This window comes from Canis lupus, chromosome 9 (genome assembly GCF_011100685.1).
Source record: "Canis lupus familiaris isolate Mischka breed German Shepherd chromosome 9, alternate assembly UU_Cfam_GSD_1.0, whole genome shotgun sequence".
Lineage (NCBI taxonomy): Eukaryota > Metazoa > Chordata > Mammalia > Carnivora > Canidae > Canis > Canis lupus.
The window spans coordinates 1,875,670-1,894,314 of NC_049230.1; the positions used below are offsets into that span (position 1 = coordinate 1,875,670).

The 18,645-nt window shown below is 55.6% G+C and overlaps 1 protein-coding gene across 4 annotated transcripts in view; it reads right to left on the minus strand.

Moving 5' to 3' along the window:
* RPTOR (regulatory associated protein of MTOR complex 1) overlaps positions 1-18,645 on the minus strand; it is a 333,192-nt gene that overhangs the window by 23,624 nt on the left and 290,923 nt on the right. For all 4 annotated transcript variants that reach the window (XM_038546355.1, XM_038546354.1, XM_038546353.1 and 1 more), the window contains 4 exons: positions 15,560-15,678; positions 9,538-9,641; positions 8,854-9,037; positions 7,227-7,337 (listed from right to left, as the gene is read on the minus strand). In XM_038546355.1, coding sequence (XP_038402283.1) covers positions 7,227-7,337; positions 8,854-9,037; positions 9,538-9,641; positions 15,560-15,678 — 518 coding nt within the window. The remainder of the gene's footprint in view (positions 1-7,226; positions 7,338-8,853; positions 9,038-9,537; positions 9,642-15,559; positions 15,679-18,645) is intronic.

An 18,645-nucleotide genomic window follows, 5' to 3' on the forward strand; every position in this document is an offset into this window, starting at 1 on the left:
TCCGACAGTTGTGTGATTTTTCCCGTTGTGACAAGCCACCCTACCCCGCCACAAACAAGAAGTCGCTCTGACGCAGAGAAGTGGCGGATGCGACACCGCGCTCCTGCTCTGCGGCCCCGTCCTGTGGCCACTGACAGCAGAAACTCAGAGGAGAGGGTCAGGCTGTCCTGTGTGCATGAGGCCCAGACACGGGCACCTTCGCCATCTGACTACACTTCCTGCCAGGTGTCAGGTCAATGGCGGCAGAGTCCCCGTGCAACACCTTCCCGCTCAGGCTGCCTGGTGGACAACAGAGCCCGGCTCTGCTCCGTGCCCCTTGGCGGTCGGCCTCCCTCCGCCCAGGCGTTCTGTTTTGGCTTTCGTGGAATGCTGGGCAAATGGGTCTCACGGTGTGCAGCCCTGGCGTCTGGCTTCTTCACTAAGCACAACGCACTCGAGGTTCATCCGTGTTGTGTATCTGTTCCTTTGGAAAACCTTCTCAGAGGACTGCCATTTCTTTGTTTCTTTTAATATTTTATTTATTTATTCCTGAGAGACACAGAGAGAAGCAGAGACCCAGGCAGAGGGAGAAGCAGGTTCCCTGAGGGGAGTCTGATGTGGGACTCCATCCCGGGACCCCGGAGTCACACCCTGGGCTGAAGGCAGACGCTCAACCACTGAGCCACCTGGGCTTCCCTGACTGGTATTTCTTTCTATGACCCCATCACAGTTCAGGCATCAGGTGCAGGACACCTGGCTTCTGTCTACTTGTCGTGATTATGAACAAAGCCACCATTGATACACACACGAGGGTTTTCATTTTTCCCCGGTGAATATCCGTCTAGAGTGTTGGGTTGTATCACATGTGTCCATCTTGTAGGAAACAGCCAGATGTCTCCAGAGCGTCTGGGATACTCATCGTCTGCACAAGGGACGAGTGTCAGCTGCTCTGCGCCCACTGTCAGCACGTGGGATCGACAGATCTGAGACGTGAGCATCATATGGAAGCGTGCTGGCTGTCTCCTGTGGTTGCGGCCACCCGCCTTAGGGCCACACACCTTCTCAGGGCTCCTTTGCTGTCCGCACACCTTTTTGGGAAAACATCTGTGCCCCCCTTCTGTCGGTTGTTTGAAATTGCCTTATTTCCTTCTGTATGGAGGTTTTTTTTTTTTTTTTAAGATTTTATTTATTTATTCACGAGAGATACGTAGAGAGAGGCAGAGACACAGGCAGAGGGAGAAGCAGGCTCCATGCAGGGAGCTCGACGTGGGACTCGATCCCAGGACCCCAGGATCACAGGATCACGCCCTGGGCTGAAGGTAGCACTGAACCACTGGCCACTGGGGCTGTCCTCGTACGGAGTTTTGGGGGCTCTTTGTGCTTTCAATGCCGGAACTTTACCAGATACGTATTTTACAATATTCTTCTCCAGGCTGTGGCTTATGTTTTCATGATTTTAACACCGACGTTCAAAAAGCAGTTAATGTGATGAAACCCATGTACCATTTTTTTTTTCATGTGTGGCTTGTTCTTTTTGTGCTTCTCAAGGAAACACTGCCTAACAGGCCAGTGGGGGCTTCCAGAAGTTTCCATAGCACAAGGCGATGCTCTTCGAGTTGGTTTCTGAATATGGTGTGGGAGATGGAGTGATGTTCTTTTTCTGGGCAAACCGATGTCCAGTCACTGCAATGACACTTGCTGGAAAGACCACCCCCCGCCCGTAGCTTTGTGGAAGATCGGTGGGATGCACCATGGCTCCATTGCGGGGCTCCGTTCGGCCCCACTGGTCCCTGTGTCTGCCCTCCCCATTCCACTCATGACTGATGTCACAGTGACTCTTGAGATCACACGGTGCGAGTCCTCCAACTGAGCTCTGTGACAAAACTTCTTTGGTTATTTTAGTTTCTTAGCTTCTTCCCATAAACTTTACAACAGGGTTGTTGATGAAAACAAACCTGTTGGGGTGTTCGGTGGGACGGCATTGACCTGTGCCCAGGTTAGGGGCTCCTGACACCCGCACATCACTGAGCCCTCTGGCCCAGGAGTGCGCCTTCCATGCACTAGGTCTCTGCCAATTTGTTTCATCGCTGTTTTGTATTTTTCAGCATTTGGGTCTTGTATGTATGTAAGTATTTATTTATGAGAGACACAGAGAGAGAGGCAGAGACACAGGCAGAGGGAGAAGCGGGCTCCACGCAGGGAGCTGGATGCGGGACTTGATCCTGGGACGCCGGGATCATGCCCTGAACCGAAGGCAGACGCTCAACCACTGAGCCACCCAGGTGCTCCTGCGTACCTGCCCTTGAGACAGCACCACACTGTCCCCATTCCTGCAACTATGTAGCAAGGTTTGAAAACGGGAAGCCTGAGTTGTTTATTTTGTTTGTCCTTTATGATATTTTTCGTAAGCACTATTCTGGGACTCCTGCATTTCCATCTGAATTTTAGTCTGAGCTTGTTAGTTTTTGCAAAAAAAGGGGCAGCTGAGATTTTCACCAGCCTCACGTGGACTCTGTGGGTCTATTTGGGGACCTGCTGTTAAGAAGTCACCCGACCCGTGAACATGTGATTTCTTCCCATTTGTGTAGGTATTTACTCTTTAAACGCTTTGGTTTAAGGAATGTTTGTTTTAGAGAAAGAACATAGCTGACAACCAAACATCTGTTGGCCCCGGTGGTTTACAATCCAGCGGTGATTTACAAGACACGCAGGCGCCTGGCATGAGGCCAGCAGGTGGGAAGACAGGCAGAGGGGCGGAAGTGGCCCCCAGGTGGCAGGAAGTGGGAGCCCCCGTCCTCCTGGCGTGGCCGCGTGGAAGCAAGTGGAGGGTGCTGGCTGTCTCCCTGCCACCCGACCAGACACTTCATGCAGCTGCCATCACAAAGCGAGCACCTGGTCCATCCTGCTGATGCCGGAGGGGAATACACATGTGTTTGGTTTCCAAGCGAGCTTTCCAGGAAAGAACCAGGGGCCTGTGTTTTAGGAACTGGAGACCATGTGACCCCGGCTGGCCTCCTGACACAGTTCGGGCTCACCGCAAACTAAGCTGATGTGAACCGGTGTGAAGGTGCGCCCACGGCAATGTTCAGGCTCTGTGTGCCTGGAGGTTTATGTACAAGAAGAGAAAAAGGAGAAGTCGTTTCTGTGCAAGAGTATTTGAGGATATGAGAAAATGTTTGATATTCATAACCACGTAAGTGCAAAAAGCAGCACACAAAGCTGTACGTGTGTAATAATCCCAATGGCAGGAGAGAGAACTGTGTGTGTGGGAGAGAGATGGAGAGACAGAGAGAGATGGAGAGAGAATTACGGGGGACTTCCATTTTATTTTACGTTTTCATTTTCGGAGTTAAAAAAAAAGTTAAGTACACTTAAAAAAAAAACAGCTTCCTGGATGTGCAGACCTAAGCAAGTTCTGCATCTACCCCCGAGCACGGTCACACACAATCTTAAGTTGGGTCAGGGTGTAGGATCCGCGCCCTCTGCCTGGAGAAAAGCCTTCACTCTGCTCTTGGGCCTGAGTGCGTGTTAAACCGACATTCACTCGGCATATGAGGTCTTAAAACAGTCTGACTCTTTTTAAAGCTCTTTCTGTAAATAAACGTTATAGTTTAATCTGTTCTAAATCATGACACTAATAGTTGTGTTCTCTACAAAGTTCAAACAGTCTGAACGCGTATAGTGTAGAAAGGATAGTCCCTGCCCTCTGGAAGCAACGGTACGGGGCCACGTGGGTGGCTCAGTCAGCTGGGGGTCCGACTCTTGGTTTTGGCTCGGGTCGTAATCTTGGGGCCGTGAGATCGAGCGCTGTGCCGGGCTCCACGCTCAGTAGGAAGTCTGCTTGTCCTGCTCCCTCAGCCTCTCCCCCAGCTCCTGCATTCTCTTTCTCTTTTTCTCAAACAAACATGTAAACAAACCTTTAGAAGGAACAGCATGAGCAGTGTGATGTGTGGCCCTGGAGGCCTCCTCCCGTGCTCGTGCACAACTAGGCACCATGGCACCTGTGCGAGCATTTGGGACCATCGGATTATCTACCTTCGCTAACAAGGACTCCACACGTGTCCTCAGGCAGGGCGGCTCACGGTAGGGGCCGTGCAGCTCTATCGCACGAACACAGTGGTCTTAACTCGCGCTCCTCCTAATTAATGATGGATTTTTTGTTTTGTTTTATTTTCAACTTTTTGCTCTTACAAATCATTTTAGTTTTTTAGGATCTCTTTCTCAGAAGAGGGCTGTGGGTATTTTAGGGCGAAGCCATTTCTGATTTCGAGAACCACCAGTGAACTGCTCTACAGCAAGCTAGCGTTTTACCACCAGCAACAGTGGCGGAGAGCTCCTATTTCCCTGCACTCCCGAGAGCCCGCCTCTGGGTAAAATCAGTCTCCACTCTGCCAACCTGAAGGAAAAAAATCTATTACTTTTGTAGCCAGAATAAATCTCAATGTATCTTTTTTTTTTTTTTTTAAAAGCACATGACAGGCGGTTTTTAAACAGTCTTTCCAAGGCAGATGCGAGCCCTGTAAACCAGCGGAGGGAGGGGACGGTTCCTTCCTCAGTCACGGGAGAGCCACCTCCGGAACCGTTCTTTCTGGCCATGCAGACCTGAACAGAATCAGGCGGTGAAGAGACAAAAAGCCAACAGAAAGCGTCCTGGCCGCCACGTTGTGGGCCCCCCGGGCCCCCCAAGCGCGAGCTGCGGGATGCTTGTGAGCCATCACGCGGAGGACAGTTCTGCTCTCTGAGGCGGTTTAGGGCTCTGACTTCTGAGGTACAAGCCTAGCTATGAGCTGTTCTTAGTTTATGTGTGAAACAGGCTGATAAAAACGCTCCTAACGCATGTATTGCACGCATGTCGTTAGATGATGAATTAACTTAATAAAAGGACACCCCTGTGAACGGCACCCAGAAAACAGGGGAGAACAACTTTTAAAAAAATTACAAAGAAATAAAAATGCATCTTCTTCTGACATTTAGAAATGGTTTCTAGTTAACGCGAGGGAGAAGTTACTCGGGCGCCGGACCACCTCACATCTTAGCCGCCACCAGCAGCTACGGACAAAGGCCATCGCGACGGGCTCACCTCCGACCGGGAGGCCTCGCGCGTCACTTCAAGTGACCATCACCCGAGAGCCTGGCAGAGGGTTAGCAGGACTTCCTGACCGCCTCCCGCGGGCCAGGTGGGAGTGACACCGGCGAGGGCCCTCCTTCCCAGGCCCCCTGCAGCATCCCCACTCCGGGTGTCACCCTGTCCCCCCCTGACCTGCAGCTACAGAGGGACGGGGCAGGGGTGTGGGGTGCGGGTGTGCCCATGAGAAGCACAGGAGCAAACCTCAGGCCTGCGCTCAGGAAGCGGCCCTGCGGGGGCTGACGCCACTGCCCCCGCCCCAGGTGGCCAAGGACACTCACTGGTGAGAGGACGAGCCTGCGGACCTATGCCCCTCCTCCCTGCTGTCACCAAGGACGGCAGGGCCGGGTGCCTCTCAGACGGCCCAAGGAGCTGCTCATCACCCTAAGACAACCCCCGGCAGGGCAGGCCCCGGGCCCTAACCTGTTGGCCTCGCTCCCGTGAGGAGGAGACTGTCAGGGAGACTGAGCTCCTGCAGACCTGGACAAACCCTTGTCCCTCAGAGCAGACCAGACCAGAGTTCTAGGGTCGGCCTGCTGCCCACGGCCGCAGCTGCTGCAAATTCCAGCATCTGCTCGCTCGCTTGCTCCCTTCTTAGCGAGGGGCCCGGGTGGTGGCAGTGGGCAGGGCGCAGAAAGCCCGAAGACCAGCACAGGCCGTGGCCGCCCCTTGCGCTTGCTGCATTCATACTTTTGTTCTGACTGTAAAGCAGCTTGGTGCTTAGTATGGAAAACACAGGGGAGACAGCCGTGGATAAACACGCTAGGTGCCACGCCTACACGTCACCCGCCACCTGCCATGGGGCGGCTGCTTTAGCGTTTTCTGGGCACAGACGGATGTGCACAGTGTTTCCAACGGGGATCTCCCTGTAGCCAATTTATGTCCTGCTCTTTTCCCTTTTTAAAAGTTTTAGCATATTTCCTTAAGATTCCAATTTTAAAGCTTAATTTTTAAAACAATAAGCATCAAATATTTCCTGAGTGTTAAGCCCTCCTCTCCGTGCTGGGCCTTCAGGAGGATCCTAGATTTCATGAGATAAATAACACCCAGATCATCCACGACTCTGATCATTTCCTTGGGTCGGTGTCTCAGCAAACGAGTTACCAGGTTGAAGGGAACGGCTGCTCATGGCTTCTGACACTTTACCGCTAAACCGTTTTCTGGGAGTCGGGTTCAATTCAAAAATGGAAGAGAGATGTCTGCCTTGTCAGCAAAGGGGCTCAGCAAACTAGAACTCTGTCCTCTGCCTCAGGCACGGACAAGGACCGCCTTGTGTTTTTATCAACAAATAGCATCTTTATGGGCAAAGAAAAGCAGGATGAGAGTTGTCATAAAGGGTCCAGGTTACTCCTCAAGGAAACTGCTTGGATGTGTAGCTTGATACACAACCAAGAGTAAACCATGATTTCAATGGTCTTTACGAAAGAAGAAGAAAGTTTTCTAAGAATGTGCTTCATGGGAAAGTCGGCACTCCTGGCGAAGAGCAGCAGGACAAAGCGCTGCTGGCCCCACACTGACCCCTGGACATGCGGCTTGGATCTGGCACGACAGGACACGTCTCCCGTCAGGGCCAGGGGAGAAGGACACCTGAGTGCCAGGCTCCACAAGCGGCCCGGGCGCGCTGGAATTAGCCCCAGCAGGCAGGTCTTCGGGACAAGCCTGCTCTCCGGCCGAGCAGCCAGAGCCCACGCCCCGGGCCGTCCTCACCAGGAGGGTCTCCAGGCCTGGCGGCCTTGCCGAGTGGACAGATTCAGTTGTCCTCTGAGAGGGCAGGCTGCCTTGGTTTCTTTGAGAAGACAGGAGGGTAAATGAAGTCTGTTCCTTTTGCTGTTTTGACTGTTACATCAGCTACCATGACGGCCGTCTAGGGCGCCCATCAGTAGCTGTAATGTGACGGGTCAGGAGCCCCAGAGGGTCGGTGGCTGGGCTGGCGGGAGCCACCGAGAGTGACCAGCTGGGTCTGGCCATGAGCAGGGGGCTCAGACAGCTCAGGCCAGAGGTCGAGGCTCCTGGGGAAGGAGGGGACGGAGGGAGCCAAGGCAGGGCTCTGACCGACTCCAGTGTCTGTGCGAGGGCACAGACGGGAGGCCCACTTGGTACCCGGAGCGGAGGCGCACACTACCTTCATGACAGGCTGGGCGAAGTACCGGGCGCTCCAGTCACAGAAGCCAGTCTGTGTTGTGGCCGAGACAAAGCTTCTGTGTCCAGCGGCATCATCTGCATCGTCGGTGGTCTTCAGGGGCGTTTCGGGGGGAGGGGGAGAGAAAACAGGAAGAACAGTCACACACTCCACACACTTGTTTGTGAGCTCGAGAGGACTTGCAAGGAGACAAAAGGCAGTGGTCTGGCTGCTAAGAACGTTTCTCTGCTGGCCTCGCTTCTGCATCCTGGTGGCCAGGGACTCTGAACGCATGGCCAGGGCTCCAGGGAACCTGTGTCAGGGAGGGCCATCAAATCTGTGCTCAGGGGACCAGGTTCCCTCGGGGCCGGCCACAGTGGCTTGGGATGCAGAGCCTGTCACTCTTAAATCGGATGCTCAGGCCAGGCGCCATGAGGTCAGCAGGGCCTGAGGCCTCTATGGCCTGGAGGGCAGGGGCTTCTGGCACCCTGGCACCCACCTGTGCAAAGTAGCTCCTGCACGGGAGGGACACGCAAGTATCAAGACCTCAACTGCTTGGTGCTGCTCTACTGGACAACACATTTGTTTCCCACAGCACGGCCTACGGGGACCAGGGGGGCGAGGGTGGGAGTTCGCATCACTGTACGAAGCTGGGCACGGCAAGGCCCGCGATGCACGGGGGGGGGGGGGGGGGGGGGGGAACGGAAGGCGTCCGTCAGAGAGGAGCCCTGTTATCCAGGGGAGCCTCGCCTGGTGGAAAGTCTGACAGCTGGGACTCAGTGACAGGGTCTCACCCCCGACTGCTGTGGGAACCTGCGCTGCTCTGCTGGGCCAGGCTCCTGGGCTCCCGGCCCCCAGGGCAGTGAGCGCCCCCTATGCCCAGGTGCTCCAGTCTGACGGACCCATGTCAAGGTCCTGCCAGGAGGACGAACCTCCCACCGGGCACTTGTGGCCATGTTTGCTCCACCCAGTACGGCGGGAGGCCTTGAAAGCCAGGGCGGGCGAGGGGCCAGGGGCACGTGTAGAAACTACCACCGTATGTGCTTTTGCTCCAGTCTCCACAGCAGCCTGGCTCCCTTGGCGTGTCCTGAATGGCCCCTCCAGACTGCGTCCTTGTCCAGTAGAGCGGCACACCGTCTGGACAAGCGGCCAAGGCCACAGCTTATGGGTTTACAGCAGCCAGGCCAACGAAGACACCAATTCCTCCCGCGCCTGGAGTCTCTTTCCAGCTTTGAGGCAGAGACTGCAGCTCCTTATGTGGCAATAACAGGATGTTTGCGGAGAAAGCAAACAACCCACTCGGAACAGGCACTTCTGCACGGCAGCTGCCATGTCCAGTGGAGGAAAATGCTACTCAGCCGCGAAGGGAGAAAGCAGATTAGCTCCATGTGCTTACTTGGCTACATGGAAGGTGCCGGAACAGTGAGCCGACAACAAAAGGCCCCAGAAGGGAGGACCCTGGGACATCTGCTCAGCCGTGATGGGACAAACTGAGAGCCACAGCTGGGGGTGCAGGCTGTGGAGGCCCCCCCCCCCCCGTCCTGGTGTCAAATCTTGGCTCACACTGAGGGATGTGATGCTCAGCACCTACACTCACTAGAATGGGTGCCAGGGAAGGGTTCGAGGGTACCTGGTCTGGGCCCTTGTCAAACATCTTCCGCGTGCGGGGGAACTGCTGAGAGTGGGGCGTGTACTGCACCCCAGCGGGGCCAGGGGCACCAGGACGGCCCGCGGGCAGGTCTCGGCTGACTGGCTGCTTGGCCACATCGTTGGTCAGGCTGGAGCTGCTGGCGCTGGATGTTGGCGGGGAGCCCCTGTCAGTAGGGGAAGAAATGCTGTGCTTTACCCAAACAAAATACCCGGTCCTCATGCCACCCACCTAGATACTGCCAACTGACCTAGTTCAGGGCCCAAAACATCCTCACATGCCCGACACATCCCTATGCCTCCAGACTGACACCAGCCACCCACGCTGATGGCCCTTCTGGGCCCTGCCTGTGGGTTCCAGTTGTCGTTTCCCTGGAAAGCCAGGGTGGCCCCAGGCACGCTGCACACAGCCTAAGCAAACCAGCCAGGGCCTGGAGGGCGTGGGGGCACACATCTGCTCGCTGCTTCCTGCCTGTGGACACTGACCTAAGAGGGGACTCCGCCTGCTGGTGACCGGCTGGCAGGGAACAGACCCTTGCTTATAGAATTCTGCTTGGCGGCAGAAGTCAGGCTCAGGCCAAGCATCTGCTGTTGCATCTCGTCATGCAAAGGAAGATAGTGAAGGCTTCCCACCAGGGGCCTGCACGAGACAGATGCAGGCACTTACCCCGCCTGGTGGATGTGGATGCCCTTGTTGGTGGGGCTGGCGGGCGCCGACTGGGTGAGTGAGGACGTGGTGAGGATGCGCTGGGGCCGGGCATTCACTGTGGCCTGCAAGAGCAAAGGGGCACGTGGTGTGGACAGTCAGCTGCTGGAAACCCCGGCGGCCACGGACAGCAGGACGGGGTGGTGGCTTCATGACTGCAGAAGAGGCCCCTTGGCCCAGGAGGTCCTGCACACTGATGGGGGGCCCGGGTGATCCCCCCCCGCCACATCACCCTGCAGGTAAAACTACGTTCTCCCGCTTTTCTAGAAGTCACTTGTGGAGTCCAGGGAGGCCTGAGGGCAGGCCCTCCTGGAACTGTAGCCACAAGACCACACAGCGTTAACGGCGAGCTGGGGCCCTGGCACCCCATCCGGGATGGCTGAGAATGCCACCCCAGTCTTTATTTCAGTTTTTACACCTCAGGGACTCACGCCGTGTCCCTGGTTGTGGCGCTTAGCAGATAGAGACGAGGTAGCAGGTTCTAGAAACTTTCTCCACAAACGTACAGCATTTGACATTTCATCGCAGAAAGGCACTTGTGCCAGCCTGAGACTAGCATGTAGGGGGAAGTGGCTTTGTTTTGATTTTTGAAAGTAGAGTTTGTGTGGATTGGGAAATCAGCTGTCTGCCGGAGGAACACGGCACATGGAAGTGCCGAGCCGACGAGGGTGTTGACCGCCCCTCGGACGGCAGACCCGCCATCTGCCGGGTTCTCTCCTGGCGTCTTGCTCCGGGCACACGGGGTGGCTGGGCGGGCCCTGCTGGCTCTGGACACACCAGGTGACACGCGGGCAGGTGGCGGCCGACGCAGCCATCTGGGCTCCCTGAGCGCGGCTGTTGCCAGACTGTTTAAGAGCTGCCGGGCAAAAAAGAACCTCGACCTTTGTGGGTGATGATGTCGGGCCACCCTGCGCAGCGCCCCCCCCCCCCCCCAGGTCAGGATGCTGGCCCTCCTGCGTTCAGCCAACAGGCAGAAAATCGCAGAAAACAAAAGGGCCATGAGGCTGCTCATTTACAGAACATCTGTGCTTCCCTGATAATCCGCTGCTCTGAAGTAAGAACAGCAAGGAAATGGAACCATAATCAACCTTTTGAAATCATTAAAAAAATTTTTGAATTATAGAAGTTATGTTGTTTGTCAGCTTGTTTTTGCTGTATATTTACATTATCTGGCCTGCTCCCTTCCGCCCAAAACTCAAGAGCCAAGCGATGCCCTAAGTGGTCTAAGGAGAGTGAAGAATCTCCTCTAAGAAGCTGTCAACTTCCATGTGTCTCCCAAAAATTCTGGAGACGCAGGCGGTGGTGCGGGGGGAGACAGAAAACTTCTGCACCGCCGTGCAGACCTTAGCAGACCTAGCCCCATCTCCCCGTGGCCCCCGAGGCCCTCCCGCCTGCCCTGCCCAGGCTTGCCGCCCACCCGCTGCCTCTCAGGAGGCCCCACGTCCCTCTGCTGGGGCATCCGGGGCAGGGGGCCCACACCCAAGGCTGCCACACGGCTCTCCTTCCGTGTCCGTGCCAACACGATTCCAAATCCACAGCGATGAGTGTGCTGGCAGCCTTCACGCTGGTGATCACAGGGCTTCAGACTTCGAAGATTTCTTTTTCAGCCCAATGGCTCGGATCTGTTCAACATGCATGGACTCGATCTTGATCACGTGTGCGGCATAGGCCTGTGGGGATGAGCGTGTACACACCTGCCTGTCTGCAGACTTGGTCTGGGGGCACAGGGCATGGGGGGCATGGTGGTGAGCTGGGGAGCTGAGACACGGTCAGCAGTGGCTCCTTCCTGTGCCAGTCCCGGCCGTCTGGGTTCACACAGAAGGCATGCCGCCAGAGGTCAGCAGAAGGGCAACAGCAGTCTGTAGGCTCCGAACGGAGGGCTGGGCCTGGCCGTGAGCACGTCCCACCTGTGCTCGTCCTTCTCCTGTGAAGACTCCCTGTCATTCTGCACTCCAGGACACGGCCCTGAGACCGCTGGAGGGGCAGGTGCGCCCGCCCTGACAGGTGACCGAGGCCAGATGTGCAAGGGCTGCTGGGCGGGGATGGTCACGGCTACAGGTCACGCTCTCAGAGGGCAGCAAACGTTACTTCGTTACACGCCGGATTCTCAGGTCAGATGTAGTCTCTTGGCCCAATGCAAACACGGAGATGGTTCGCAGGGACACGTGCACGTGCATATGCACACACACGAGCCGAGCCGGCCGATGCTCCCTGACCCTGTAGCTAATGGGGGCATCTGGAGCAGGAGCCTGGGGTTGCAGCGAGCCCGTCTCCAGCTCCTGGAGTGCTCCCGTTACTCTGGTTCTCCCACCGGAACACATCACCTCACAAGGACACAAAGGACCATCTACCACAGAGAAAAATACCTAAAGCAGCGTGGATGACTTCGGACAGTGGATTTCCCAACTGGGTGGGACAGAGTCGGGTTTAGGACGCCGGTGCAGGCTTTCAGCTGCTCTTTCCTGGGGGCAGTCCAGGAACCACAGAGGTTGTACCGTCAATTGTGCATCAAGGATCTGGATTCATGTGTGAGAAAGTGGTTCCCACAAGGATCATTTAGAGGTAATTTGGGACTGAGTCTGATGCAGAGCCTGCTGGATGCTTGATCACTGAGAAGACACCTATGAAAGCACGAGTCTACTGATAAGAAGTGATTTCTCTATGAGCTACGTTTCCTAAATAAGTCTCCCTCTGGAATGCTGAGTCCCAGGGAGTGTTCAGGGCAGCAGTGGTGATGACCAGGAGCCTTGCCCTATGGTCACTGAGGGGCGTCGGCAAAGCCTCAGTCCTCCAGGAAGAGAAGCCAGCAGGGTCGAGGCCAGGGAGTATCACCTACCCCCTTTCGGGGCCGGTGCACGCCAGACCATGTGCAGAGTACAGACTGAGAAGGAGGAAGGAGACACTAATACTTGACCTTGCTTCACAGGGTTACTGTTTACTATTGAGCAGGTCCTACCATGAGCCCATCTCTGCAGACAAGGCTGGTGCCAGAACAGGACCCACGTGCCTGGAGAGCCACCCCGTACCTCATGGCCATGAGTCCCTGTGTAGGACACACAACAGGGCCCTGAGCAGAGTCTCCATGAACCAGATTTCCAGCGGCCACCCCAGAGCCACTGAGTCCGAATCCCCAAGGGGACTTGCTCTCCTGGGGTTGTTTGTGCACCCAGCCGGGCAGGCCCCATGGGGTAGCGACTCTCAGGGAGGGACAGTGCCTACTTCTGTAAGCTAAGCCAGTCTGAGGGATGATGGCGTCACCCTGGGTCTGCAGGGAGGCGGGAAGGGGGCAGGTGCATGGGAAGGTTCAAACTATGAACAGATGCATCTCAGTCACAACAGTTCGCTAGGACTGTGATTTCCCGCTTGCAAGGTCTTCCCTGCTCTGACGGTTCTAGGAGTCCCTCCTCCTCGTGGCGGCGGCGGGGAGCAGTGGGGCAGAAGCCTGGGAGGGCACAGACAGCACTGGCACCTCTGAGTCAGCTGTGTGGTAAAATGGGCCCCGGAGCCGGTGGGCTTCCAACAGCAGAGGGTGGTTCCAGCGGGAAATGGTGTGCAGAGAACCTCCACCTCTGGGAGCCGAAGGCCATCTGACTCGCTTGAAGAGAAGTCAGGACGTTTACACACATACCACAGAGCCCGCAGACAGACAGATGCAGGTGCCAGTGAGGGGGTCCCCGCATCAGGTGCGCTGCGCGACGCCTGCCCGGAAGCTAACCGCAAACTCGCTGGATGAAATCGGATTCGGTGTGAGCATAGCAGGTTCCCGGGGTGCTAGTGAGGCTGCCAACGTGGAGGAGGACAGAGACCACAACAGGTTTTAAACGCTATGAAAGCGTGAGCCGGGTTCTGTTCCTGGTTTTTGTGGTACTCTGGAATGTACTGTTTTGGGGATATCAACCTTCCTTGTTTCTCCCTCGCTTAGGCCTTTGGTCTATAAGAAAGGTGTTCAGCTTCGAACTGTGCACCTGACCTCTGGTCTCTGGTGCACTTGGCTGCGAGTGTCCCAAGGCAGACGCAGCGATTGCATTTCCGCTCCTTGGGTGTGGAGTCGCTGGTGGACTATTTCTAGGTGAGTTTATGTGCTTACAAACTTTCTCCTAAATATTTAAAGTAGTGATGATTATTACGCATGACCCTGACATTTGAACACCTGTAGCTTGAAATTTCCTCCTCGGTATTATCTGTAAACCACAGGTGGCAGGAGTGGCATGAGGGAGGTTGTTGGGGGCGATGCGGTTCCCAAGGGTCATCATGTCCTTTGTCCTCTACGTGGTTTGAAATTTTCCATGTTAAAGACTACAGGCAAAATGCAAACCCTAAGCCTGTGTGGAGAGGAAATGTAAATACTTGAAATTAGGTCAGGGCTCCTGAGCTGTGGGTTCTTGAGCTGGTAACAATCTCTATATTTGAGTACGGTATCCTGTGGGGGCATTCCAGAGTGGTAAGGCTGTTTTGACCATGATGAACACAAATCTGCCTTCAGAGGTACCCCGGTGGCTTAGTTGTTGAGTGTCTGCCTTTGGCGCAGGGTGTGATCCCCAGGTCCCGGGATCAAGTTGCTCATCGGGCTCCCCGCAGGGAGCCTGCTTGTCCCTCTGTGTGTCTCATGAATAAATAAAATCTTTAAAAAAAATGTTTTGCCTTCAGAGTTGAGTATCAAAAGTAGGTCCATTTCTCTGTAAATTGAAATGTCATCTCCTCTTTAGTTACTGGAGTAGAAAGCAAGACATTTCTGAAATTAAACTGAGGACAAGAAAATGTTTCCTTCATGTTCATGCTTCCAAATCCTTCAGTAGCAGTGTTTACTCTTAATAATAAACGTGCGCACACACGCGCACGCGTGCAGACACACACACACACACACACACACACACATACGGACGCACTCAGGCTCTCACAAATGCAGGCTGCGTTGTGCCAGGGCAGGGCTCCTGGGAGGCATGGACTCGAGAGGAGGCCCACTCCGCCCTCTGTCCCTGTGCTTGGGCATGCCAGTGGGGGTGCCCACCATGCACACCGGGACGGATGGGTCAGCCTAGATCAGCACAGCAGGCAGAAAGCCACCAGCTACTTATAAGGCTCCGCTAGAACGCGCTGTTCTGAAAGCACGAAAGGCTGTATTTCCAGTTGCCGTAATCTGCTGCTGTGGCTCTGCCTGGTAGGAGCGATTACACATATGAGGTTTAATTACCATGGAGTGGGATGAGGGGCGTCTCTGGCTCACACACTTTACACATGATCTAAAAGGACACGGAGATGTGGTCTCTGTGCTCTACGTGCTAGAGAGAGACACCTAAGAGAAATGGATTTGACAGCCTGACGCCAGGTCTACCGCGATGAATTTACAGTCGTGAAATTTCAAGATTAGGCACTCATTGTATTTTCAAAGGATTCAGGTTTTAGTAAGGTTGTATACGTAAAAGCTACTGAAAAAACAAGCTTATATAATCCGAATACTGGTTTCATCACCAAATGGCTAAGGGTCGGGGGAGGATGACCAGAGGCACCTGATGAAAGGTACTAGCCACGGCCAGGGGGCCATCCCACGTCTCAGAGAGAAAACAAGGTCTCCAGGCACCTCTGTGTGTTACATGCTCTCAGGCAAAGGTAATGACCCCCAGGTTCCATCTTAAGAAACTAGAATCAGAGAAGCAAGTTACATTCAAAATAAGCAAAAGGAGTGGGGTAATGAGGATCAAAAAAAAAAGGCACCAAAAGCTGGTTCCAAAAGGGGACATCACTACAAGACCACACAGACCCCGACATGATCACGAGGATAATGGCAGCCCCCACCTAATATCCTGGTGCCCTGATATGGCCAGGTTGAAGCAGGAGGTAAACAGAGGTCAGGGTATGCTGTGAACTGCCCGTCAGAAGGCTCTAACCCACAGCGTAGGCCCGATTGAGCCTGCAGGTCCCCGCATGAATATCCGTCACTAAGACTATGAGCTTGAGAGCTTTGCTGAGGACACATCACACATACCTTGTAAGCAATGCTGTTGAGCACCTTCATGGCCAAGTCGGAAACGTCTGGATAGGGATCCGCAGCCAGATGCAGTAAGACTCTCCAAATCTGCGTGTAAACACTGTTAAAGGAGACTCCTGGGAAAGAGAAAGGAGATGTTTTAGTAAGAAATAGCCGTCCCCTGTCTGTCTGGCCGGTGTCTGAAGACGCAGCTCCTGCCAAGAACGGGCGCTTCAAAGAGCTGCAGACTATGGGAGGCTTGTTTCTGGCTGTTTGCTTAGGGGTCCAGAAATCCCAACTGGTCAATAGGCTTGATGACATTGGGGTGGGGGGAGGGGGGCTGGATTTTTCTAGAAGGAAAAGTGAGTTAGAAAATGCTGGCCTTCCTTGAAGCCCTGGCTGACTGGACAGCACCACCTAGCTCCCAAAGACCAGCTGATTTCACGTTCAGGTTTCAAGGAGCCGTCACAGTCTATGTTAGGTGCGTGTGTTGGCTGGGAGCCCCATGTACACCTGTCTCACATTCAGAGCATGCTCGGGCTGTGACTCACTGAGTCTTATCCACACACTGCACAAAGACTGTCCTGAGTTCCCAGGAAATCAGGAAGGGTGTGCATGATGTGACCCAAGCTCTCCAGGTCCCCACCAGGCACCCACAACACTTCTGGGTGGGTTCTCTACATGGGCCTGGGCACCTCAGCAGATGAGACAGGGTGCATCACAGACACGAAGGAGGGACTGTCTCTGAAGGCCTCACCCAGGAATCTGTTCAGCCCTACTCTGCCCTCATGATCTTGGCCACAGGCACTATCCCTGGGCACTGTAGAGGGACAGTGAGGCCTGGTGTCCAGGGGATGAGGGAAGCAAGTGCTCTCCTGTCTGACATTCAGGCCAAGGCCGCTTCTACAACGCCCCGTGCTGCTGTGACAGCTCCAGTAAGGGATTCTTTCTGTCAGGAAGTGGGGCCAGGAGGCGAGGAGTCAGGATGGCTTTACAGAAGAGGCACACAGTGGGCTGCACGCAGGGGAAGCAGGATTGCTCTCCTGGCAAAGACTTTCCTGGAGGAAAGTCAGCAAACGCTGGACTGGCACAGAGGTGATGGAATTGCATGGAGCATTTGGAGAAGTGGCACGACCATGACCTGGGCGTGCAAACCAGAGAGAGCAGAGGGATGGCTCAGGGCCTGAGGGTACAGAAGACGTGGGTGCAGGCCTCTGGGTGCAGTGGGGTCTGCACCATGCTGGGTCTGGACAGGCAAGGAAGGAGCCACGGCCGGGAGTGGGGAGTGCCGCGTGGACACTGCACCCTTGCTTTCTGCTGGGGTGAGCCCAGGGGCTGGACACAGATGGCATGATGGATGGGAGACAGCAGCATGCAACTGTGGGAGGCCAGACAGTTTGTTGACAAATGCTTATTTAGCCACAGAAAGTGATGAAAAGAGCACTATTTGCTTGTTTTTTTTTAATATTTATTATTTATTTGAGAGAGAGAGAGAGAGAGAGAGAGAGAGCGCGCATGCGTGCACAAGCAAGTGCATACACACACACAGCAGGCAGAGAGATGGGGGGAAGCGGGTTCCCTGACATGGGGCTCCACCCCAGGACCCCGGGATCACGACCTGAGCCCAAGGCAGACACTTCATCGACTGAGCCCCTACAGGTGCCCTGAAAAGGGTATTAATTTGAATCAGTCAAGACCCCAGGTCATGGCCTGGCCAGCTCCCAGCACAGCCCTGCTCACCCTGTGAAGCGTGAGCGTGCTGTCAGAGGACGGAGCGTCTCTGTCCACACGGAACAAGTGGCACCCGACCGTGCAAATTGGAGGCAGGCTGGGTGAAGTGGAGGGTCACGCATCTTTGCTCACCTCAGCCCACAGCCTCTCGTTTGGGGGCGGCACTGCCCGCTACCACAGGGACGGTGCGCTCAGGCCACATGGCTGCACACACCTGCTGTGTAGGGATGCAGGGAGCTCCCAGCTCCCGAGGAGGCCTCGTGGGGACCCCGCAGACAGGCAGGGCCACGGGGGCTGGGAGGCCGCTGGGCTGCCCTGGAAGGACGGAGGGTCCCACGGCTGCGTGGCCCAGGGGGTCAGGCAGGGCCCCTCGGGGGACGGGCTGGGTAGGCATCTGCCCTTCGGACGGTGAGAGCTCTGCTGAGGACACTCTCCCTGGGGAGGAGCCCGCGCCGGGTGACGTGCACCCTTTCCCTGCACACTTTAACTTAGACGCAGGAATGGATGAGCACCTCCGACCCTGACTCCGGATTTACAACCCAAGTCTGAGGAAGCTGTGTGGTAAAATGGGCCCCGAGCCTCCCGGAGGAACTCCCAGGCCCCTTATGTATTGTAGCGGAGCGCCCAGCAGCAGGCACTGGGCCTGTGAGACGTGAGGACCGTCCACGAAGATGTGGCTCCCCAGTCACCTCCGTGAGGGCTGGGGGTTTGGGGCCTATGGGGACCGGCCGCTGCACCTTCACGGGTGTGGCGTGCTCAGGAGGGGGAAGGACGGCCGGGCCCCTAATGGGGCGAGGCTCTTAGGAAGGCCCCTCGAAGTCATCACAGCTACTGCGTGAGGTTCTAGCTCCCCCACAACCCCATTAGTTTTGGGCTCAGATTCCCCAGAGCGCCGCCAACAGGGGACAGAGTTGCGAAGTGGTGCACTAAGATGACCCACCACACTGTCACCACAGCCGGGCCGGGGGCGGGAGGACTCACAGCAGCGGGGGAGGCGGGCGCAGCGCTCAGGAGCCTGGTGACCTGTGTGCCTCCAAGAGCAGACACCCGAGCAACCTGACCCTCACCCGGCAGTGCCGTTGGTGGAAACGCGAGGAGGGGTGAGCAGCAGAGACCGGCACCAGGAAAGGGGTGGCACGCACCTAGGAAGGACCTCATTACTGCTGGCACCTCATTACTGCTGTGGCCTTTCTTGCAGAAGATTTCAGCTTTGACTCAGCAGAGAAGGAGAAGGCTCTGATGTTGGCCAGAGTCTGGCTACAATGAATGAGGTAAGTATTTGCTGGTGAAAACATGCAACTGGTGTGGAGAAGTGCTCAGTGCATTTCACCTCCTCCCTCAGTCTGGCCTCCAGGCTCCCTTGGCCCCCCTGC